General features: G+C 51.0%; 2 protein-coding genes across 8 annotated transcripts; one reads left to right on the plus strand and one right to left on the minus strand.

Annotated features, from left to right (window-relative positions):
• The first annotated feature begins 3,055 nt into the window (after positions 1-3,055).
• Positions 3,056-20,939, plus strand: NPR2 (natriuretic peptide receptor 2). Of its 7 annotated transcripts, none has more exons than XM_033858257.2 (22): positions 3,056-4,527; positions 5,353-5,558; positions 11,262-11,375; positions 11,679-11,814; positions 12,058-12,152; positions 12,380-12,512; positions 12,740-12,824; positions 13,056-13,185; positions 13,348-13,422; positions 13,632-13,709; positions 13,945-14,049; positions 14,167-14,238; positions 16,223-16,382; positions 16,562-16,717; positions 16,795-16,963; positions 17,123-17,269; positions 17,768-17,891; positions 18,110-18,178; positions 19,766-19,940; positions 20,012-20,110; positions 20,378-20,469; positions 20,603-20,939. In XM_033858257.2, the coding sequence occupies exons 1-22, from the start codon at positions 3,861-3,863 to the stop codon at positions 20,666-20,668; spliced, it is 3,153 nt and encodes a 1,050-aa protein (XP_033714148.1). In that variant the 5' UTR covers positions 3,056-3,860; the 3' UTR covers positions 20,669-20,939. The 7 variants fall into 7 exon arrangements, with proteins under 7 accessions (XP_033714148.1, XP_033714149.1, XP_033714152.2 ...); XM_033858258.2 differs by having other exon boundaries at positions 13,065-13,185; XM_033858261.2 differs by having other exon boundaries at positions 3,056-4,308.
• A 101-nt stretch (positions 20,940-21,040) lies between these two features.
• SPAG8 (sperm associated antigen 8) lies at positions 21,041-23,881 on the minus strand. Its single transcript, XM_004312878.4, is given in 8 exon segments — positions 21,041-21,196; positions 21,199-21,352; positions 21,451-21,513; positions 21,636-21,750; positions 21,835-21,880; positions 22,057-22,231; positions 22,334-23,081; positions 23,184-23,881. Coding segments are annotated over 8 exon segments (1,380 nt in total). The 5' UTR covers positions 23,222-23,881; the 3' UTR covers positions 21,041-21,155.
• Positions 23,882-23,890: the final 9 nt, after the last annotated feature.

The raw sequence follows: 23,890 nt of genomic DNA on the forward strand, positions 1-23,890 counted from the left end.
CTCCGCAGTGAAAGTGAGGAGTCCTAACCACTGGACCGCCAAGGAATTCCCACTGTGTTTCTTTTTTATGCTGCCTCTCCCTCTCCCTTACTGAAATGCTGTATTTGAAAATGTATCTTTTCTGCCTTATTTTATCTTACTTTCCGCGGCTGCTCTCTGCCCTCTGTTGGCAAGTTCTCTTGGACCTGTCTTGTGTGCAGGAGACAATCACATGTAAGTCAAAACCTTTTTCTGCAGGTCAGGTTGGTTAAGCAGAGAGAAGACTGTAAGGTGTTTTGTTTCTCTGGAATCCTATAGGCTTGGAGGCACAGTCTTGGTGTAGAGCAAACCGGAGGGTCCAGAGTTAGCTGTGAAATCAGGGAGGTTCCAAGTTCAGTACTGAACTGGGAGTTTGTTTGGGGCATCAGGGCTTGACATGGAGATTGGCATGAGCCTGAATCCCATGTCAGTCTCAGAACTCAGCAAGAGTCTTGAGGATCCTTTGGCCTGAGTGTGACAGGCCTCAGGACTTCTTTGCACTAAGGAAGAGGGCAACTTGGAAACTACCATAGCTTCTAGCAGCTAGCTAATTGATGCTCCACAGTTTAGTTCTGGATCAGATATGAGGTGTTTGGGCTGGCCCTGTCCCAGAAGAAATTATAGATGGTGTCTGTGAAGTAGTGAGAGGCATTACCAACTCTACAGAGATAAAGTTGGCTCCTAGCTGGGTGCTGCTCAGGCCAGCAGGACCTTTAGGTTTCCCAGGCTTTGTATGGGTAGCAGTAGGGCCACCAAATACAGACAAAATCTTATTGTCCGTATCAGTGAGGACATAATTAGATAGTTGGAGTAAATAGATAATTGATCTCATTTATCTAATATTTTCAGCCTCTCCCTACAAATAAACCAAAAAACAAAAAACTTTCATTGGATGTTAATAAGAAACAGCATTAAGTGATTAACTTTTATTTCCCTGACCTTTCCCACTTTCTAGTCTTAGTGGCCAGTTGGAAGGAAGAGGGAAGGGGCAAGATGCTTGAAATGACATGTCATGCATTTAAACTTGTCTGGGGAGTCTGGGCAACAGTGGTGTCTGGTCCTTACTTGGGTCTGCAGGTGTTCCAGAGAGACTCTTCTGGGTCTTTAGTGGCCATTACACTCTAAGCACAGCCTCACATGGTAAATTCCTTGAGTCAGCAGAATATCTGTACAGAGCCCCACCTTAGAGACTAGGAAACCTGGATTCTCGTCTCTGCTCTGCTATTAAAAAGCCATGTAGGATTGGGGGAGAGGGGCGGGGTAGGAAGCTATGGGACTTCCCTCTCTGAGACTCAGTTTTCAATTATCTTTAAATGAGGGGAGTGAACAATATTACTTATAAGATTCCTCCTAGCCCTGAAATTCTGTAATTCTGGCAGAGATTGTGTCATTTGGATTTGCTTCTCTCATTAAACTGTGTGTAGTTGCTTGAAAAGTATTATTTGGTGGATTGGGTCTGAAGTTAGAGCCATGTCTTTTTCAGGTTGTCCCATCACCCTTTTGACTGGTCTATATCCTTCTTTTCCTTGCTCAGATAGGACGAAATTTCTTTACACTAACAGTGTCAGGAGCTGGAACTGGAGTTAATCCATCTGTGTTAAAGAAAGAGCTGCCCTAAGGTTTTCATTTCTACCAGGTTGAGGGCAAGAGACGTTGTTGGGGGGCTTGCCTTTGGCCTCTGTGCCCAGGGATTCCAATTGTATGCTCCTCAAAGGTAAGTCTATCATTCAGCTTTTTGTATTCACCCCCATAGCTTGTGCAAGGCAGCCAGTGTTCAATAAAGTATCGTACCTAAGAATAAAATGGCATTGTCCTTAATTTCCCCCAAAACCACTAGGTGTCGCCTTCATCTCAGGGAAATTACGCCCCTCCACTCCCTGCCCGCCCACCCTCCTCCCTCTACTCCAGCTTTCTCAGCTTCTTGGCACTCTGATTTCTGGAGAAGTGGCTTGAAGCAGGAGACAAACTGTGGCTCTTGGCAGGGGGAGGAGCATGGGTTTATGTGCATCTCCTTTATGACAATTTGAGGAAAACTCCCTAAGGTCCCATGCAGCCCCTCCCAGCAACCATGATATCATCCCTCACAAGCTGTTCCTCGGGATCAGATCAGCACTCCAGATATGGGGTGTCTGGGGTGAACCTTCTAGGATGGAAGCTTGGGAGTGGGGTGGAACCCAAGGGGGGCACAATGGGCTTCCACTACTGGGGAAACGTTTTGCGTAATCAGTCTCTGAGCCTTTATCAGGTGCGAGCCCAGGCTGTGCAGGAAGACAAAAGAGAGAAGAGGCTGCTCTGGGCTCCCACCCTGGAGCAGATGGTGTGGCGGGAGCCCAGTGGGCTATGGTGGCCTCTGAGGACACGGGAGGGCACATTGGGGTCGTGGGGACAGGAAGAGGGAGATTGGAGGGTTGAGTCCTAAGGAAGAAGGAGACTCATGGACTTCGTAAGGACTCAGGAAAAATCGGTCACCGGAGTGCCTTGGTCCCGGAGGGGCTTGTCTTCCAGGGAGCAGGCATGTCTTACTGGTGAAGGAGGGAGAGGTTCCCGTCAATGAGAGGGGTGCTATCGTTTACTAGGTGGAGGACAAGTGAGGATACCGAATATGTGGGGATCCCTGACTGTTTCCTGGAGGCTGGAGTGTTTGAGGGAATCAGGGGAGTTAAGAAAGGAGACCCTAAGAAGAGCGGGATACGCGAGGGGTGGGTAGGGAGGCCCTGGGCTCGTGGGAGTGTGTGAGATGGAGAGCGCGCGGCGGGGTGGCCCAGGGGCCTGGGGGAGACGGGGTAGGCCTTAAAGTGAGGGGACGCCCGGGACCTCGCCGGCCTGAGAGGCCCTTGCGCGGAGCCCCCGGGCTGTCGCCGGGTGGGTTGGAGACCTGGGAGGTCCCCGGGCGCCCGGGTGGGAGTGGGGAGTCGGGAGGGGGGAAGACAGCAGGCGCCGGAGGGTGGGGCCGGGCGGGGGAGGAGGAGGGGCCGCGGGGAGGGGGCGGGGAAGGCGCGGGGCGGGGGCGGGGGCGGGCGGCCTGCCCGGGGAGTCACACTCTGCAGCCGCCGGCGCAGCGAGCGGAGACGGCCGGGCCGCGGCAACCTGACCTGGACGAGCGGCGCGCCCGGGGGCCCAGGCGGGGGGCGGGAGGAAGCGCGGGGCAGCGCCGGCCGCCCGGACCCAGGAGAAGCGGAGCAGAGAGGAGCGGGGACACGGGCGGGGCCGCCGCAGCTCCGGATGGAACCAGCGCCCTGGGCCCGTTAGTCCAAGCAGGAGCTTCGGGAGAAGCCTTCACAGGGAGATTTACCCCTGCCTTTCCTTCTCCTCCGGCCCAGGCCTCGCTTCGCTGCCCGCCTGCCCATGGTCCCAGTCCTTCCGCCGCGCCGGCCCCCTCCCACCTTATCCCCTTGGTCCTTCTTTTCGCCGCTCTCTGCCCTCCTAGCCCTTTCAGCGGTGAGGTCCCCCCAGGCCTTCTCTTTGTACCAGCCAACCCCCCCGCTCCACCCCATCCCAGTCTCGGATCCCCTTTTCCTTCTCAGCTTTAGATTCATCAGACGAATTCACCTCTCGCTCTCCCCATCCCAGTCACAGGCCCCCTTGGTCCCTGCCTCCTCCTGCCACCCTACTCTTGGCCCTCCTCCGTCCCTGCCCTAGGCTGGTGGACCCACTCCCCGGGGCTTCCTCCCATCTCCTCCTCCCCGATTCCTGCCACTTTCTGTATCCCAGCCTACCTAGCTTATCCTCACTTCTCTCCCTGGCGGCCTTCCCCAGGTTCCAGGCTGGGCGGTGCTTGTGGCTCCCCCGTAGGCCAGAGTGGCCCCAGGTTCTGGGGGGGGTGGGGCCGCTGCTTTCTCCCCATGGCACTGCCATCACTCCTGCTGGTGGTGGCGGCCCTGGCAGGTGGGGTGCGTCCCCCAGGGGCGCGGAACCTGACGCTGGCGGTGGTGCTGCCAGAACACAACCTGAGCTATGCCTGGGCCTGGCCACGGGTGGGTCCCGCTGTGGCACTCGCTGTGGAGGCGCTGGGCCGGGCGCTGCCCGTGGACCTACGGTTCGTCAGCTCTGAACTAGATGGCGCCTGCTCTGAGTACCTGGCCCCGCTGCGCGCTGTGGACCTCAAGCTCTACCACGATCCCGACCTTCTGTTGGGCCCCGGTTGCGTGTACCCCGCTGCCTCTGTGGCCCGCTTTGCCTCACATTGGCGCCTTCCCCTGCTGACTGCGGGTGCTGTGGCCTCTGGTTTTGCGGCTAAGAATGAGCATTATCGTACCCTGGTGCGCACTGGTCCCTCTGCTCCCAAGCTGGGTGAGTTTGTAGTGACGCTACATGGGCACTTCAATTGGACTGCCCGTGCTGCCTTGCTGTATCTGGATGCTCGCACAGATGACCGGCCTCACTACTTCACCATCGAGGGCGTCTTTGAGGCCCTGCAGGGCAGCAACCTCAGTGTGCAGCACCAGGTGTATGCCCGTGAGCCGGGGGGCCCTGAGCAGGCCACCCACTTCATCCGGGCCAACGGGCGCAGTGAGTGTGGCCCGGGCTACTTAGGGTCAGGGGAGGAGGGTCGCTGTGTCCCTGGAGCTGAGCACTGGGAAGCTGTAGATGGAGATAGCCGTGGAGGAGCCGAATGTGGTGGTTGGGATCAAGAAACACGTGTGGATGGAGCCCCTGGGAGGGGCTAAGGCGTTATGTTGGGGGGCTTGTGGATGTCACAGACAGATGTGAACAAGGAGTAAGATGGCCTGAGGGGAGAAGCTTGTGTCGGGAAGAGTGTGGGATTGGGGGAAGTTGAATTTGGGGAGCAGTGTGAGTTCCCTGGAGTAGTGAGTGTGGTTGATGGTCACTCCAAAATGTGTGCCTGTCTGTGAGCAGAGACTTCTCAGACTGGGCCGCCAGTACCCCTTGGTGGCATAAAAAGCGTGAAGACTCCATAAATGGGCTTTGCGGTGCAGCTGATTAGGTTGGGAAAGACAGGTAAAGCTCCCACTGAGAGAAGTTCTGAGCAGTCAGTGCCTTTGAGCTTAGGGAAAGACAGGGCAGAGTGGGGGAGTGAGGAGGGCTGGCGGGGAGCAGCAGGCAGGGCTCTGGGAAGAGGAGGGGCTTGAAGGATAGCTCCCTTCCTCTGGGGTCTGGAGTCAGGCTCTGACTTCTGCCAGATGGTCCATACGGTCCCAGGGTACTTATGACATAGACTCCAAGGGGGGAGGGATGGGGAACATCTGCTGGGTGGTTGATAGATTAGGGCCTCTCTTCCTCGCTAAAGATGGGAATGCAGATGGTCAGAGAGGGGGCTGTCTAGGGTCCTGGATGCTTTCTCAGAGTGCCCCTCTGTCACGTACCTGCTCCCAGTTGTGTATATCTGCGGCCCTCTGGAGATGCTGCATGAGATCCTGCTTCAGGCCCAGAGGGAGAACCTGACCAACGGAGATTATGTCTTCTTTTACCTGGATGTCTTTGGGGAGAGTCTCCGTGCGGGCCCCACGCGCTCCACAGGCCGGCCCTGGCAGGACAATCGCACCTGGGAACAGGCCGAGGCCCTCAGAGAAGCTTTTCAGGTATCATTTGAGCCAAACTTGAAGGGAGCAGGGAGAGGAGCTTTTTTGGGAATTCTCTGTCTGTCACAAGACCCCACAGAAACCCTAGCAACAGGGCAAGAATTGTGAACCACAGGGATTAAATGGACGGAGGCTTTCCAAGTCTAGTCTCACCTTTGTGGCTCTTTCTTAGTGTGTCTTCCAAGGCTACCTCCCAAGATCCTGGAACACTGACTTTTCCTAAGTACCAATGGTACATATACCGTGGGGTGGGGGGCGGGGAAGTTCAGGAAAAGATCTAGACCCCGCCCCTGGGAGGGCTTCCACCCTTTCTAGAGAGGCGAGGCATGATTGTGGTGCAGTTAGATACAAGTACAAGAAAGGATGTGATGATGTGTCCTGGAACAGACACTAAGAACTTGAGTGGTTCAGAGGAGAGAGTCACTGTGGGCTGGGTTTAGGGGAAGCTGTTATAAAGGAAGCAAGACTCTATGGTGACTTTAAAGATAGATGTCATATTCCTAGTCAGAGTGGGAGAGAGGATGCAGGCAGCTGGAGCAAAGAAAAAAAGATGGGAATGGACATGTTTGGGGATCCAAGAAGATACTGACCTGACAAGAAAGAATGGTTCACTTGGAGCACATTATAGGAAATAATGCTGCAGAGGTAGATTCAGATTAAGGAGAGCTCTGAACCTAAGACTGAGGCGTTTGGACTTGAATGGTGGGGTCTTTGAGGTTTTTCTGTGATGAGAAATATACTGACAGAACTCAGGTTGGATTAGAAGAGGAGGAGACAGTGAGGCCACCTGCAATAGGTTAGAATGCGGTATGGAGGTATGGGCTTGAACTATGGTGATGATAGCAGGAATGAAAAGAGATGGATATGAGAAGCAGTTTGTAGGGAAAATTGACATGACTGTCTTCACTTCACTTCTCTGCTCAAAACTTTCAATGACTTATTTCCTACAGAATAAAGTCCTGACTCCTTATCATGACATTTAAGATTTTATACAGTCCTCAACCCACTTTTAAAATCTTACCTCCCAGTACTGCTGAGTACTCCAGCCGGCTAGACCTCGCTCAGACCTGCTACCTCGGGCCTCCCTGCCCCGCTGCCTTTGGGCTCTTTGCTGCTTTTGTCCACAGTGGTCTTCCTCCCCTAACCCCAAATCTCTCCCTCTCAAAATCATACCCATGAATTGCTCCCCGATTCTCCCACAAATTTTTCACTTACTTATGTATATAAGTACTTTTTAAAACTTATTTATGCATACCCCCTTCTTATCCCAAAAAGAATTTGAGGTGGCGTATAGGATAACCTTCAGGTCTTTTCAACCCTGAGATTCTTTGACTCTAAGTAGATGTGTATAAGGGCTGGACTTGGGTGGCCACCTTCTGCAATGAGTAAGGTTTTATGTGGCTGTGATTATATATTTGGTAGTGTCTGACTGTGAATGACATATCTGTTTGCATGCCTGAGTATAAGTCTGTGACCGTCACACTTGAACACGGGCAGTGGCAGGACAGGTTTTGTTGCTGCTGAACTTTTGCCTAAAACGACCTTCTCACCTTTGTGTGTCTGGATAATGCTTGTGTATTCTATAATACTCAAATCAGTTATTTTCCCTTCTAGGAAACAATCCCTGAATCCTCAGGTTGGACTGAATTTCCCACTCTTGTGCCTATCTCTAACTCCTCTAGAACTTACAACATTATTCAGTCAATGTCTGATTCATCTGAAGACTGACTCATTCTGTTAGTGTTTACTTAGCTAGCACCTGTTATGTCCTAGTCACTGTGCGAGGTGCTAGTATACAGCAGAGAACATAACAGATGTCCCTGCCTTTTGGAGCCTACATTCAGTAGAACAGACAGACATAAACAAGCAATAGATACAAACATAGAACAAACTGTGATGTGTTACTTAAAAAGAGAAAAAAAGCATAGCGTGGTATGAGAGGAGAGTATCAGGGGGGTTGTGCTTTAGCTAGTGTGGTCAAGGAGGGTCTCTCTAACCCTCCCAGATGGGAAGACTCCACAGGCTTCTGGGCCATACTCTCTTTGTGGAGGGAACACCTCTCTTCTTGTGGGAGAATTCCTACCAGCCAAGGGGCCCCAGCACTTAGGGTAGGAGGAGGAGGGATCTAGTCTGCTAACAATTAGTTACATACAGTTGACTCTTGAACACTGTGGGGGTTAGGGGCACCCACCCTCCATGCAATCGAAAATCTGAGTATAACTTTACAGTCAGGCTTCCCTCTTGGAGGTTCCATCCACATCTGTGGATTCAACCAAGTATAGATCATGTAGTACCATGGTCTGCGTTTATTGAAAAAAATCTGCATATCAGTGGACCTGTGCAGTTCAAACCCAAGTTTTTCCAGGGTGAACTGTAAATTAATTCTCAGCTCTCCCACTCACTGTAGGCATTATTCAGACAGAAAAACAAAGAGGGAGGTTTTGCTACGATATAAGAGAAGGGGCAGTCAAGAATATGCTGAGGGGAAAATCAAAGGGAAGTGGTGTGGTCAGCTCCAGACAAGGGTGAAAGAGCAGAGAGCCCACACCCCAGAGATACCTGGCCCGCTGGGGTCCCAGAGCAGGCCAGCCTGGAAAAGGTGGCGGCAGAGGTGAGGAGTCCCTGATACAGATGCCCACAGCCTTTCCAGGAGGGTGTCATGCCCAAGGAAGGGGTCCCAGCTCATGCTGGATACTAGCTACTGGGGGAGAGGACTCTCAAATTAAATATGTTGCTATGATTTTTCTCCCTCATTGAACCGTAGCCGCTTGAGGGCGGGGACCATGCTTGTCTTTGTATTCCGTGTGCCTAGCACGTTTGTTGAATTGAATCAACGTGTGTGTTGGGAAGAGGGGGGATGGGGTTAGGAATTCATTTAGACAGGAGTAGAGCCGGCAGGTACTGTAAACCAAGATGATCAACCAGGAAAGGGAAGGATACGTAGATACGGTGGAACTAACCAAATGACTAGGCTCTAAGGATCCAGAGGCTCTGTCTGGACATTTGAGGACATTCTACAGGGTCAGAAACCCAGGGAGAAGCCACAAACTAGGTGACCAGCATGAGACTGGGGTACAGATGGGGGACACCAGCGGCTAGAATGGAAGTAAGCAGTAAACCAAGGGCCGTGGAAGGCAGCATCTCTTGTGGAGACCATTCTGTTAATTTAGGCCACTGTTAACAGCGCCTCCTGCGGCAGCCAGAGTGGGTCTGGGTGTGGGTGGGCCCACAGGCAGAGCCAGGCATCTGCTGTCCTTGCACATTTCCCGGGTACCCTCCTGGCTTCCACCCACCGCTGTACCCATTTTGGCAGCCTTTGCTTTTTTTTTTTTTTTTTTTTCCGCCTGGGGTCCCCTGTGCAACGGGACACAGTTACCTACCTTTACCTTCTCTCTAGCCCCTGAGCAAGAACAGAAATTCTTTGGAAGTTCTTCTGCTTCTCTCTCTTTTTTTTAGTAGCTGGTAACCACAGCAAAACAGAGTCGAGCATAGCAGTTCTCAAAGTGTGGCCTTGGGATCCTGGGGGCCCCTGGAATCCTTTTTTAGGGGGACAATGAGGGCAAAACTAGTTTAAAAATAATACTAAGGTGTTATTTGCCTCCGTCACTCTCATTCTTCCATGATTGTACAGTGGAGTTTTCCAGAGGTTATGTGACGTGTGATGATGTCATCATTCTGGCAGCTATAGGAGGTGTGCTTGTGTATTCTTGTGTTTTAAAACTTTGTCAGTTTTAATTTCTAATATGGTAAATATTGATAGATGTAATCCAAACAAACAAAAGCTCCTTGGGGTCCTCAATAATTTCTAGTAGCGTAAAGGTGTCATGAGAGCAAAAAGATTGAGAACTGCTAGTCTAGCAAAGAAAAAACCTAGGCAATTACTTTTTAAAAAGCATTGAAAACCTATTATCAACCTTTATAATGAAATAGACATTGTGTGAAGCCTGATCTTTTCAAGTTTTTTAACTAACTTTTTACATTTTTTGTCAACCGTATCCTACCCTTCTATTTTTCTTTTATTCTTTGAATAGGTATTACTGAACGAACCCTTCCAGCCCCACCCTCAGTCTCCCTCTCCTTTTTAATTCTGCCTGACAGTGGGAGAGTATTAGCAGTGTGTGATCAAGCATCCAAACGCTCCAGTAAGAATAATTACATCATGAAGTAGACTCCAGTCTAATATAATCAATGTGTATTAGAAACTGACTTCATTATTTCCTACCTGGAATGAATTGATCTATAATAGGTCGTAAGTGATATATCTAGTATCTCTATGGTACTTTCTATGACAGGAATTAACACAACTGGTAGAAACGGCTAGTTTTATTTTTTAAAGAATCAATTTTATTTATTATATTTATTTTTTGGTTGCGTTGGGCCTTCGTTGCTGCACATGAGCTTTCTGTAGTTGTGGCGAGGGGGCGCTACTCCTCGTTGCGGTGCGCAGGTTTCTCATTGTGGTGGCTTCTCTTGTTGTGAAGCATGGGCTCTAGGCGCATGGGCTTCAGTAGTTGTGGCACACGGGCTCAGTAGTTGTGGCTCGCGGGATCTAGAGCACAGGCTCAGTAGTTGTGGCACACAGGCTTAGTTGCTCTGCGGCACGTAGGATCTTCCCCGACCAGGGATCGAACCTGGCAGGTGGATCCGCCTTGGCAGGTGGATTCCTAACCACTGCACCACCAGGGAAGTCCCAAAATGACTAGTTTTAATCTCTCATTTCACAAAGTCACGTTTCACAAAATATATTGATCTGAAGTCTTTCCCCAAAGTTGCAGTGCCAGTTCCCTGACGAAGGCAGAGGCTGGTCTCAGTGATTGTGGAGGCCTGAGGTGGAGGCAGAGGCCAAGAAGCGGGAAGTGTGTGAGGCCAGTGGGCCAGTGGGAGCCAGGCAGGCATCCCAGTGAAAGACAGAGACATGCTGACTGTGGCCAATGAGAAGTGTGCATGACTGAGACCATGTGTGCCACTGGCTTATCTATGAGATGTGTGTGGGCGTGTGACTGTGTGTTTTCCTTGTGACTCATGATGTGTGGGACTATGCCAGTATGCAGGACTGCATATGGTGGGTGTTCCATGCACATTAAAGGAGCCGGCTCATGGCTTTTTACAGATGGAATCACTCTCTCAAAGGATTTCCCCCAGTTGTCATAGGACCTGAAATCTCTAATTCACTGGGTGGAGGCACTGTGCTCAAGTGGCCCAAATGAAAATGTAAACATTTTACTGAGAACATTAGCAGTAATTAACACCAGGGAGAGGAGCTGTTGCTCAGTGTTGTCCTTGCCAGTAAACAGGTACCCAGAAAGGATGGGACAGAGGAGCTGTGAGTGTTATGGCAGCCCTGCTGGGAGGCCTGGGCGGTAGTAGGGGCTTCAGGACGATGAGGAGCCCAGTTTGGGGGATGGAGTTGACTTCATGTATTTCCCAGTCTCCACCTTCCCAGAACCATCCTATCTATCTATCTTGTATGGAGGTGTGCCATGTGCTGTCCCCAGAGTATTAAACATATACACACACACACACACACACACACACACACACACACACACACACACACACGAGTTTAGTATCCTCTCAGCCTTCAGAGTCACCCATGTACATTTTATATCATGTATATTTCAGCAAGTTTCCCTGTCCTGCTTCCTCTCTTCCCCTAATGCCCATCTTGAATCATTTCCACTCTCCCATGTGCTGTTCGTACAGATGGTATTGGTCATCACATACCGAGAACCCCCGAATCCTGAGTATCAGGAATTCCAGAATCGTCTTCTGATAAGAGCTCGGGAAGATTTTGGTGTGGAGCTGGCCCCTTCCCTCGTAAGTAGATCTCTCTTTCCCCGAGAATCAGGCCAGGCTTTGAGGAAAGCCTCTTCTCCCTAACTCAGAATCAAGCCTTGGCCATGGAGCCAGCCCTACTTTGGGGGCTGTCCACTTCCATTCAGGATTTTCTCTTCTGCCTTAGTGTTCAGTGAGGTAGGGATGGCACCTTAGGAATGAGAGGAGGGAAGAAAGCAAACCAGAGCGAGGAGAGGTAGAAGGAGACCCCAGAGATGGAAAAGGGGGCTGGGGAAGGGGCCTGGCAGGACCTTTGGAGAGCACTGCTGAAGTTACCACCCCCAGATGAACCTCATTGCTGGCTGCTTCTACGATGGGATCCTGCTATATGCTGAAGTCCTGAATGAGACGATACAGGAAGGAGGCACCCGGGAAGATGGACTTCGAATTGTCGAGAAGATGCAAGGAAGAAGATACCATGGTAATGGAGAGGGTCAGTTGGAGGCCAGAGTGCCGCTGTCACGCTCAGGAGTGGAGTGGGCAGAAGAAAACACAGACACCAGGGGCAGGAGGGAGAGTTAGTAGGGGTCAGAGAACATGGCAGAGGTGGACACATATTAAGAATGGGGGCAGGGACAGACTGTGAGGTGACTGGAGGGATTGGGAGGATAGGAGAGGGGCCTAGGGTAGATCTCAAAGTAAGGGGTACTCCTTTCTGTCTTAGGTGTAACTGGACTGGTTGTTATGGACAAGAACAATGACCGGGAGACTGATTTTGTCCTGTGGGCCATGGGAGACCTGGATTCTGGGGACTTTCAGGTGATGGGGGATGAGGCAGGGAGGAGAGTGGGGGGCCTGCAAACCCAGCTTTCAGGGGGTCAACGGGGGCAGAATCACAGGTTCTAGAGGCAGGGACTTATTTCCTCTGCTGGAGCTGCTTGGTGGGTGGGCGGTAGGATGGGGAGAAAAGCACCCAAGTAGCTGGGTTTGGGGGGAGGAGGCTGGTGGGAGCAGGCCTGTGGGCCCTGTTTTCTCCTTCCTCACAGCCTGCAGCCCACTACTCGGGAGCCGAAAAGCAGATTTGGTGGACAGGACGGCCCATCCCCTGGGTGAAGGGGGCCCCCCCCTTGGACAATCCCCCCTGTGCCTTTGACTTGGACGACCCATCCTGTGATAAAAGTGGGTGTGTGCAGGGACTGGGAGCAATCCTTCCTCCCTTGACTTTGCATTCTTTTACCTCCTCCTCACGGGCTCCCCCACCCTTAGCTCTATATCACCTGTTCTCCCATGCCCCCTGCCTGCTTCTTTACCTCTCAAGATCTGTCTGCTCCCTGCACCTAAGAGCATCCCCCCTCCCCGTTCACAGCACCACACACAGTCTTTCTCAGGGCCCCCTCTCCCTTCAGCCCCACTTTCCACTCTGGCAATCGTGGCGCTGGGCACAGGAATCACCTTCATCATGTTTGGCGTTTCCAGCTTCCTCATTTTCCGGTGAGTTCTGGGCTTTCCGCTGACCTACTCCCTCCCTCCCATTTCCACACAGCCTTCTGGCTGAGGCCAGGAGGCCCCTAGAACACGGGGGAGGGAATGCATCCCTCTCTCTCAGTCCTGTGTCTGGGGCGTGACAACCGCAGCTTCAGGAGCTGCCGGGAAGTCTCTGCAATCCCGCTGTTGGCTTCTGGGGTGGTAGGATTGGGCTTGCCAGTCAACTGAGGTGTGCAGTCCTTACAGAAAACTGATGCTGGAGAAAGAGCTGGCTAGCATGTTGTGGCGCATTCGCTGGGAGGAGCTGCAATTTGGCAATTCAGAGCGATACCATAAAGGTGCAGGCAGTCGCCTCACACTGTCGCTGGTGAGCCCTCGTCTCAGCTGTCCCTCTGCTTCCCTCTGAGTGCCTGTCCTTTCGTACCCTGGACCTTTCCCAGCACATCAGCCTGTAATGATAGCACCTGCGCTACCACCACCATCTAATGTTCCTTTCATCCTTCCGCCTCCATGTTGCCCTTGGCCCCAGCGGGGATCCAGTTACGGCTCGCTCATGACAGCCCATGGGAAATACCAGATCTTTGCCAACACCGGTCACTTCAAGGTGAACAGTCATCCACTTGTTCTGGTCCCCACCATTTCATTCTGTCTCATCCACATCTGTCACCTCTTCCCGTGACCCTCTGCTCCTCATAACCCTCCTCTCTGTCCAGCTGATCTCCTGGATGCTCCCACAGTTCTCCAGTCTTTCCCAGCACCCAGAGACCCATTCTGATATTAATGTCCCTCTTCCCCTTTCACTCCCACCATCAGGGAAATGTTGTTGCCATCAAACATGTGAATAAGAAGCGCATTGAGCTGACCCGGCAGGTTCTGTTTGAACTCAAACATGTAAGTCGTGGTGTATGGGTTGAGGGCCAGGGGTAAATAAGAATGGGGAAGGGGAAGGGGAAGGGGAGGACTAGGGAACAGTAAAATTGGCTAGGAGGGCAATGGGTTTATTTATAAATGATTTCAAGTTGTAAAAGGACAATTAAGAGAAAGGTCCTCTCATGTAGTGGTAGATTTCTGTATCTAATTTTTAGCTCTTTCAGTTCTCTTTTTCTTCCTTTTTTTTTTTTCCTAGATGAGAGATGTTCAGTTCAACCATCTCACTCGCTTCATTGGCGCCTGCATAGACCCTCCCAACATTTGCATCGTCACCGAGTATTGTCCTCGTGGGAGTTTACAGGTGAGGGATATAGGTGGGGATTATAGGGGCGGGGGAGATAGGCCCAAAGTTACACTGACTGTGCAGGTAATAGTGGGGCTAGGAAAGTCACATAATCTATTCCATGTCACTTACCAGGATATTCTGGAAAATGATAGCATCAACTTGGATTGGATGTTTCGTTACTCGCTCATTAATGACCTTGTTAAGGTGAGTCTTCCCCACTCCTCCTTGAGTTCATCCACTTTAAAATGCCTCCCTCTTTCTATCTTTGCTTATGATTTCTCTTCCTAGTCTAAAAATTCCATCTCTCCATTTCCCCTTATTCTTAAGGTTGGGTAATAATGGGTAAACAATGGATTTGGGGCTTTTAATTGGGGGGAATGAGTTTTATCTGCCACAAAGAGTCCTGTACTTGTAGAGAACTTTTGTCTTCCTGCCCTAGCTCAAATCTCAGATCTCAAATATCTCAAATCTCTCTCCATCATCTTTTCTTTTTCCTCCAAGAGTTTATATTAAAGTCTCTTAGCAGGGAAAAATTAATGGGGTCTCCAAACATTTATCTTCTATTTTTTTTCCTCATCATTTACTCTCTAACCAATATTTCACGTATCTGCTCTTTTGTTCAGAAAAACTGAAATTCGAAATGAACATTTATTAGTAAAACTAAGAGAAGCCAAGGAAAATTATACTAAATGTTTGGTATCTTCTAATATACTAGGTTTCAGCTATTTTCAAGTGACCCAGAGGTCTATGGGTTTGTGAAGGCATAAATTTGAATCTTGCACAGGTTGGACAGGTGTTTAGAAGCAAGTCCCCTAGCCAGTGAGCTAGCCTAGTGGATCACCTGTACCACACCTGGAGCTGGCTTCGGTTTCTCTGCATAGTTTTCAAGAGGTTATTTAAAAAATTTTGTGTGTGTGTGTGTTAAAGTTTGCCATCAAGTCAGAGATAAAATATTAGGTAAAGTTGATGTGGTGCTCAGCTGGAGGTGTGATGATAAATGTAAGAAAAACATGACTCTTGAGAGAACAGTGATTTGATGGAAAGGTGATTTAGAACAAAGCCAGAAGCCTAACATCTGTATTCACGAGTTTGGAGAGTCCCAAAGGTTTGTTGATATCAAGATGAAACGAATAGAAAGGAAGAGTTCACAGAGACTAGAGTTTTGAGTTGTTTAAGCCCAGAGCTAAACATTTAAAGGAGGTTAGCATACAGGACACCGTATCCTTTTTCGGTTCCACCTGAACTGACTTCCCAGGGGAAGCACCACTCTGCCTTCTTAGGACCTGCCTTAGAGTCCCTTACAGGCAACCTTTCTCTCCTCTCTGGCCCCAGGGGGGCCAGAAGTTTCAGGCTTCTACGTTGGCTTGGTAGCTACCTCCTACCTGTGTCCATTTCCCAGGTTTTTCTAATTTACTATTTTCTGCACTTTCTCTCTGGCCCGACATCCCCTGTAGTAGATGGCTTTCCTCCTCTATCTCGACTTGCCTGCCTATACATGGTTGTATGTTAAAGTTTACAACTGGCTAGTCTTCCTTGGTGCATCCAGGTACTCTTGATACCTGGATCTCAAGCCATGTCTTCCTGCGTAGTGGCCAAGCATTTGAGGCCACCATGGGTGTTGTATTCTTGGAGTTCACCCTCAGAGTTCTGATCCCTTCATTACTCAGAAGACAGACCGCCCTCTCCAGGGTGATAACTGATAGCTCCCCTTGTCCTTCCTCTTAAGCATGTCTCCTATCCCTGGTGCTTGGGTGCTGATATACTGCTTAAGGTACCAGGAAGAGACGACTCTCCTATTTTGCCTGCTTCCTGGGGTGGAAACTGTACAAAGGATGCATTCCGAAATTAGCTTATTGTTTTTATGGTCCCGAGATCTTTTTTTTTTTTTTTTTGCGGTACGCGGGCCTCTCACTGTTGTGGCCTCTCCTGTTGCGGAGCACAGGCTCCGGACAAGCAGGCTCAGCGGCCATGGCTCACGGGCCCAGCCGCTCCACGGCATGCGGGATCTCCCCGGACCGGGGCACGAACCCGTGTCCCCCGCATCGGCAGGCGGACTCCCAACCACTGCGCCACCAGGGAAGCCCATGGTCCCAAGATCTTTAGACAGCTAGCTAATGTCCATCTCACGGAGAGGGGGTATCCCAAGCCAGATATGATCCAATCCCATGACTTGATCTGTATCCTGCAGGGCATGGCCTTTCTCCATAACAGCATTATTGCATCCCATGGGAGTCTCAAGTCCTCCAACTGTGTGGTGGATAGTCGTTTTGTGCTCAAAATCACAGACTATGGCCTGGCCAGCTTCCGATCAACTGCTGAACCTGATGACAACCACGCCCTCTATGCCAGTGAGGCCTTCCCCCACAACCTGCTTTTACATTGCTCCCCCGGCCCTGATCATTTCCACCTACGGAGGGTGGGAGAGGGAGACGGAGTGACAGTAATACGGCGAGCATTATAGGAATGAGGCCAGGTGGGCTTGGGGATTTCCTTTTTGAGGACCTGGCCACCTGTTCCCTCTTTTCAGAGAAGCTGTGGACTGCCCCAGAACTGCTCAGTGGGAACCCCTTGCCAACCACAGGCATGCAGAAGGCCGATGTCTATAGCTTTGGGATCATCTTACAGGAGATAGCCCTTCGCAGTGGTCCTTTCTACTTGGAGGGCCTGGACCTCAGCCCCAAAGGTGAGAGTCAATCTACGACCCAGAGCCTCCTCTACTTGGGGGACCTGTTCTTCATCCAAACCCTTTATCACCCTCAGAGATTGTCCAGAAGGTCCGAAATGGTCAGCGGCCTTATTTCCGGCCGAGCATCGACCGGACCCAACTGAACGAAGAGCTGGTTTTGCTGATGGAGCGGTGTTGGGCCCAGGACGCAGCTGAGCGACCAGACTTTGGACAGATTAAGGGCTTCATTCGCCGCTTTAACAAGTGAGAGGGCACTATGGTGCAGGAGCTCCCCGGGGCTAGAAGCCTCATCACTCTTAGTGGGTGAGGTGGGGTTGGTGGGGCCGAGAGGGTGGGTTGGGTAGAAAGCCCTGGGGGTCTTGAGCATCTTGGAGCAGGTACCCTATCCTGGCCTCCTTCCAGGGAGGGTGGCACCAGCATACTGGATAACCTCCTATTGCGCATGGAGCAGTACGCCAACAACCTGGAGAAGCTGGTGGAGGAACGCACACAGGCCTACCTGGAGGAGAAACGCAAGGCTGAGGCTCTGCTCTACCAAATTCTACCCCAGTGAGACTTCTGTTCCCCTTCCTGAATTTTCCTGTGGTATTCTTCTGTTGGTTTCTGCCTAATCAAGCTCCTGAGAACTCACTTCCCAACCTTAGAATGCTGCTTTGTTACATCTCGCTACCATGAGCCCATTCTGGCTCTAGACCGTGTGTTTTCATTCTGTCTCCAAATGAGTTGTGCTGCCTTCTTCCTGGCTTCCCATCCCTTCTTCTTAGGACGCTGCTCTACCAGACCTTTGCTCCAGCAAGTGTATGTAGAACAATCCCAACTTGAGACGTTTAGCCCACATCCCCAGGGATCCCCTTCCAACCCCACACCACCTGTACACCTTACCTTGCCCTGGACTGTAATGTCTTCCCAGCCACCTTCCTTCTCCTCCACCAGGCTCAGCTTTCATGTTAGAACTCATCTCTGCTCCAGCCATACACTCCTTTCCTCTCTCTCGCCCTCCCACCCTCTTTCTCTGAGTTTGGCTCAACCTGTACCTTTGCTTCCTAGTTCAGTGGCAGAGCAGTTAAAACGGGGAGAGACCGTACAGGCCGAGGCCTTTGACAGCGTTACCATCTACTTCAGTGACATCGTTGGCTTCACAGCTTTGTCAGCAGAGAGCACCCCCATGCAGGTGAGAGCCAGGTGAGGGGCAGAGGGTGGGGTAGAGACCTGCGGGAGCTTCACTGGGGCATAGAGATCCTTGATAATAGGGAAGATTAGCTTGGTCTGTAGTTTCCATATCTTGTTATGGCTTGTGTGTTAAGAATTCTTAGAAAGTTGGACAGTCTTAGTTGGACAGTCTTAGAAGGTTGGAAAGTCTTAAGGCCTCTACTTTCCCATCCCTGTTAGGTGGTGACACTTCTTAATGATCTGTATACCTGCTTTGATGCCATAATTGACAACTTTGACGTCTACAAGGTGAGAGCTGGGGCTGCCCTTACACTGACACTCTTTTAAAACCCAGTCTGCCCGAATCCCACATGCCTTACCTGCTCCAGGGTCAGTTTTCCTGCCTGGGTCTCCAGCATCCTAGTGCTAGCGTACCCTTTGTAGACAAATGAGGCTCTGGCACTGTAACTGTACATTCCCGTCTAATCTCTTGTGAATCCTTAAGGCTTGCCTAATCGGAACCATCACAAGATCTAGCCCCTGTCTGCCACTTTTTGCCTGGGGGTATAGGCATAGCCTAGTCATCTTTTCTCTTCTCTTCATCCACTCCAGACATGGAGGAATCATACAGGATGTGGGTATAGAATGATTTATTGGGGTGAGGGACAAGCTATGGAGTGGAAGCTTTTTGTTGAAGTCATTGAGTTGGCACAGGGTAGGCTTTATTGTGCTTGGGAGTAAAAATGATCGGGCTTTGTGACCAACCGTGTGGCCTTAGGCAAGTAACAGAAGCTCCCTGAGCCTCAGATATTTTATCTGTATGATGGGAATAATAAATTTATTGTGGAAAATGCCTAATATTGTACAGATAATATTTATTACCCACTCCTGTCCCTTCCCTTTGGACTTACTCTGCCATCTCTGTTATTACTGTAACAAAGAACTCCCATAAACCCTTTACTTGCATTCACCAATTGTTTATATTTTCCCCCATTTGCTTTATTTAAAAAAAATCTATGTCTCCATATATTATTTTCTGAACCTTTTGCAAGTAAGTTTCAGACACAGTGCCCCCTTTTTAAAAGAAATAAATTTATTTATTTTATTTTTAGCTGCGTTGGGTCTCTGTTGCACGCGGGCTTTCTCTAGTTGTGGGGAGCGGGGGCTGCTCTTTGTTGTGGTGCACGTTGCAGTGGCTTCTCTTGCTGCGGAGCACAGGCTCTAGGCACGCGGGCTTCAGTAGTTGTGGCTCGCGGGCTCTAGAGCACAGGCTCAGTAGTTGTGGCGCACGGGTTTAGTTGCTTCCCGGCATGTGGGATCTTCCCGCACCAGGGTTCGAACCCATGTCCCCTGCATTGGTAGGCAGATTCTTAACCACTAGGCCACCAGGGAAGCCCCACAGTGCCCCTTCATCCCTAAACAGGTCAGTGTGTAGTTCCTAAAAACAAGGACCTTCTCTTACACAGCTTCAGTACAATTAACGAAGCCAAGTGCCTGCTTTCTTACCTTTGACACTTCAGGCTGTCTGAGGCTCATTTCACGGGGCCTCGCTGACCTCCCCACCAGCTTCTGTGCTCTTCAGGGCAGCCCTGTTGTCTTGCTTCCCATTTCCTGACAGCAGAGCCTATTTGACCATGTCCTGTTGCAGACAGGGTGTCCATTCAGCAGACATTTGTAGAGTATTCGCCAGGTGCTGGGATGGGCAGGAGGATTTACCGATTCCCTTGACTCCCCTTCTCCCAGATTCTCAGGACCATGGCACTTACTTTCTAGTCAATGTTCTGGCCCCCAGGCTGTCAGGATGACTCATAGTGGTACCCAGCTTGTCTCCTTCTGCCCTTCCCCATCCCCACTGATACAGATAAGAGGTGACCTTTTCATCCCCCTCTCAATCAGGTAGAGACGATTGGAGATGCCTACATGGTGGTATCTGGTCTCCCAGGCAGAAATGGTCAGCGCCATGCCCCGGAAATTGCTCGTATGGCCCTGGCATTACTGGATGCGGTTTCTTCCTTCCGCATCCGCCACCGACCCCATGACCAGCTGAGGCTACGCATAGGGGTCCACACGGGTAAGGCTGACTCTCACTCCTGTCCTCATATCGACTTTTCCCAGGCTCTCCCAACCTATTTCTTCTCACAGGGCCCGTCTGTGCTGGGGTCGTTGGCCTGAAGATGCCCCGCTACTGTCTTTTTGGAGACACAGTGAACACTGCTTCCCGAATGGAGTCTAATGGTCAAGGTGAGACATTAGCCCTCAACCCCAGCATCAGCCTCAACCTGTGTTGGCCTTTTCTTCTTTTCAGAGTTCCTCCAAATCTCATTCTGAGAGACCACAGTTCCTGATTGCCCCATCCTTGGACATATTTTGGTTCTAGTGCATGTGCCCTGGGAAGACTGAGACCCTCCTGAGGGATGGTGGTTGGGTAAAGCTCTCTCCGATCCTGCCAGTTCTTCGGTTGCCTTTTCTTTGATTCTTCTTTCCATCATTTCCCCTATCCCACCCCAGCCCTTAAGATTCATGTCTCCTCTACCACCAAGGATGCCCTGGATGAGCTAGGATGCTTCCAGCTAGAGCTTCGAGGGGATGTGGAGATGAAGGTGATGGCAGGCCATGGGGAGGGAGTCATGGAATGGGAGGATGAACACAATCACGGGGTTTGTGGGGGGAAGGGAGGGAGATATGAGAAATAACATAGAACAATCTGAATTATCTCTACTTCTCCGCTTCCAGGGAAAAGGCAAGATGCGAACTTACTGGCTCCTAGGAGAGCAGAAAGGACCTGCTGGGCTCCTGTAAACCCCACTTCTTCCCAAGTCAGACAATCCCCTGCTGCTGGTACCCGGGTGGGCAGTGGCCATCATCTCTCCACATAGCAGAAGTGGACATTGTCACATGAGATGGAAACCAACATGCACAAAACCCCCAACTTATATGGAAGTTGCTGCCCTTTGCAGCCCAGCCTTGTACATATACCTGTTCCTCTCTGGCCTGGTTCCTTTCCTCCCTACCTTCTGTAAATATCTGTATCTAAACCAGAATATTTTGGCCAAATATAAAACAAACAAAACCAGTCATGGTGACATAATCTGTGTTAGGGGCAACTCCAAGGAAAGGTTATGGGGTATGGACACGGTAACTCACAGAATCACTGAATGAGCAGTCTCAGGATGAGAGAGAACCCTTTTTATGTAAAGAGCCCCTTCACCAAGTACACTTCCTCCCCATCTCTTCAGTACAGACAGAAGGAGATTCCATATTCCACATCTACTTCCCTCCTCGACCCTTAGACAGGAGTAGTTCTACCCCTCCCTCCACCACCTGCCCTCCTCCCTGACAGCCAAGGGAAGATATTTTTCCCAATTGGTGGGAATAATTCTCGGGTTCATAGGGCAAGGGCTGCCCTAGAGACAAAGGCACTGGTGTTGAGAAGCTGCAGTTCTTCCGGAATGGCGTGTCCAGAGTCCTGATGTTACTGACACCCTGGAGGAGTGCCAGAATGAGGACAGAGCCCTCTCTCCTCCAAGCCGGGACAGAACAGCCTCTTCCCCCACTCCCAACACCTGGTCACCCTCACACACCGGTAGCTGTGGTGCCCTCTGTAGCCAGAAGGTTTCAGGCTGTTCCTTAGGGTAGTCGTGAGGCTGTGAGGGAGAGATACTGAATAACTCTTGGCCTGAAGCTCCCTCTCTCAACCTCTGGGCCTGCTGCTTTCCCACAGCCTGTCAGGGCCCAGCTGTACAAGTGGGGTGGGATGGGTTCTTACCTTTGTTGGGGCAGGAGGCCCTGACTGCACCAGCTCCTTTCCATAGTCGTGGTGTGTCACAGACTCGACCTCAGAGTCCTTCCTTGTGGGTTCCTGCTCTGCCTGCACCTCTTTACTACATTGGCCTGGGGGGCATCAAGGCCATTCTCCCCTGATTTTTGTCCTCCCCCTCCCCTTTCCCCTGCACCCAGCCTCTCACCAGATCTGGTGGTGCAAGAACATCTCCAGCATGGCTTCACGTTTCCCTGCGGGAGGTCAGGGAATGGACAGAGTGGGGGAGTCTGGTTAAGAAACAGGCCCAGAAGAAAAAAAATTGGGGAAAAGGAAGAAAAACTGAGCTTTGCGTTTTACACTCATCAGACATTCCTCTCTCTTTCTTCTCTGCTAGACTCACTCTGGCTCATTCTCTCATGTTTCATACCTCGAATTGGCTGAGAGTGGTTTCCTGGGGGCTGGTATGAATCTTTCTGGGTGGTGCTGGAGCACATGGGTGACTGTGGCTCCAGGGTCAGCAGTCCCCGGTGTCCATGTCGGAAAAAGAAACTCTCAGAGCCATCCTGCATGCTTGGGACTTGATCCAGGTGGTTGGTGGCTCTCTGTGGGCCCCAAGTTGAGTGACCATGATATCCTTTCTGGTACCCACCCTCATCGACTGGGGGCAGCCTTCAAGAAAAGGGAGCAGGTAAAAACCTTAATACCTCCTCCTCCCAGTTGTAGAGAAGGCACTGGCCCCGTGGCAGTGTTTCATTGAGAACCTTACTTGTCCCTTCAACCTCAGGGGGCTTCCACAGCCCTCGGGCACCAGGTTCTGAGACTTTCAAAAATTTCCAGGGTTGTTTCTGAGGCTCCCAGTGGCTGTGGTGACTCCAGGAGGCATAATTAGGGAGCAGATCTGCCCTGGGTTTTATGAAGCCTGAAGGAGCAGAGGAGCTGAAACCAGGGCCCTGGCCAGAGCCTGGCCTATGCCTAGAATCAGCGGCAGGACCAGGACCCGTGCCTCGACCAGAGCCGTTGCCAGGACCTTGACCAGAGCCACTGCCAGGACCAGAAATGGAGCCAGGACCAGGGCCAGAGCTGAAGCCAAGACCAGGGCTAGAGCTAAGGTCATTTGCAGTATAGGGATTCGAAGCAATATGGGAAACAGAGATAGGCTCAAAGCCAAGTCTCCCGTGGCCTATCTTGTGGGTAAATCTGGGTCCAGTGTAGCGCTCCCCAAGAAGACTTTCAGAGGAGGGCTCCATGAGAAGGCTCCGTTCAGAGCAGGGCGCTGGGGTCTTTGTAGATAATGCAGCTGCTTTGATAGTGGAGGCGGCTGCAGTGGCTGCAGCAGCTGCTGAAGCTTCTGCGGTTGCAGCTTCCAGGGCTGACCTATGACGGCCATCCCAAGAAGGAAAGGGATCCGAAATAGACCCTAGTCCTTCGCAGCTGGGCTGTACATCTAAACATCTGAAAAAAAGTGAAAGCGGCAAAGTTGTCAGAAGCGCAGCAAAGCGAGTCTATTAACCTTCCTTGTCCCCTTAAGCCTGCAGCCAGAGCTGTGCCTCTCACCGTGACTGTGATCCCTCGGTAGACTCAGTGGTCTCCATCTTCAGACGCCAGCTACTGGGTTGCCATAGAGACGGCAAATCATTCCAGGAGACTGCGCGGAACCAGAGCTGGGCTGACGGCGAGGGTGGGGGTGGAGGCAAGGTCTCTGCGGGGCGGAAGTCTTGCACCTGGCGTAGTTTGGGAAGTCTGCCTTCCGTCTGGCCTCCCTTCCGCCTCAGCCCGGCTTTTACGGTTCCGCTGGCCTAAGGCCTCGCCCTCCATACCTAAGCAGGACTTACTGAGGCTTTCTAAGGTGGTTCTTTGCGTTGAACAGGCACAGAGCTGTTATATCAGATGAAAGCCTACTTGGTATGTTTATGGAGGGGCAACAGTAGTTCATTCTCAAAAGTGGGGGCATCTTTTCAAAAATTTTAAGGATGGAAAGACATCAGACAACAGCTTAAAAGCAAAATGGTGAGACATGGGAATTAGTCAAAGGGTAGCGACTTTTTTGGTGTGATTACTTCTCTTTCAATAAAAGGCTTTCACATTGACAATCCTCCTTCCAGCCCCCCTTACAACAGGGCTTGGCATCTGAATTGAGCAAGTCTTGGGATTCAGTCCCTTCCTACTCATTCAGGCTTATTCCTACTGCTACTTTTGTAGAGGCCTGACCCAGGTGGACCATGAGTCCTGAGCTCACAGATATATAGGCAAATGCTCCTTTA

This window comes from Tursiops truncatus, chromosome 6, assembly GCF_011762595.2.
Source record: "Tursiops truncatus isolate mTurTru1 chromosome 6, mTurTru1.mat.Y, whole genome shotgun sequence".
NCBI lineage: Eukaryota > Metazoa > Chordata > Mammalia > Artiodactyla > Delphinidae > Tursiops > Tursiops truncatus.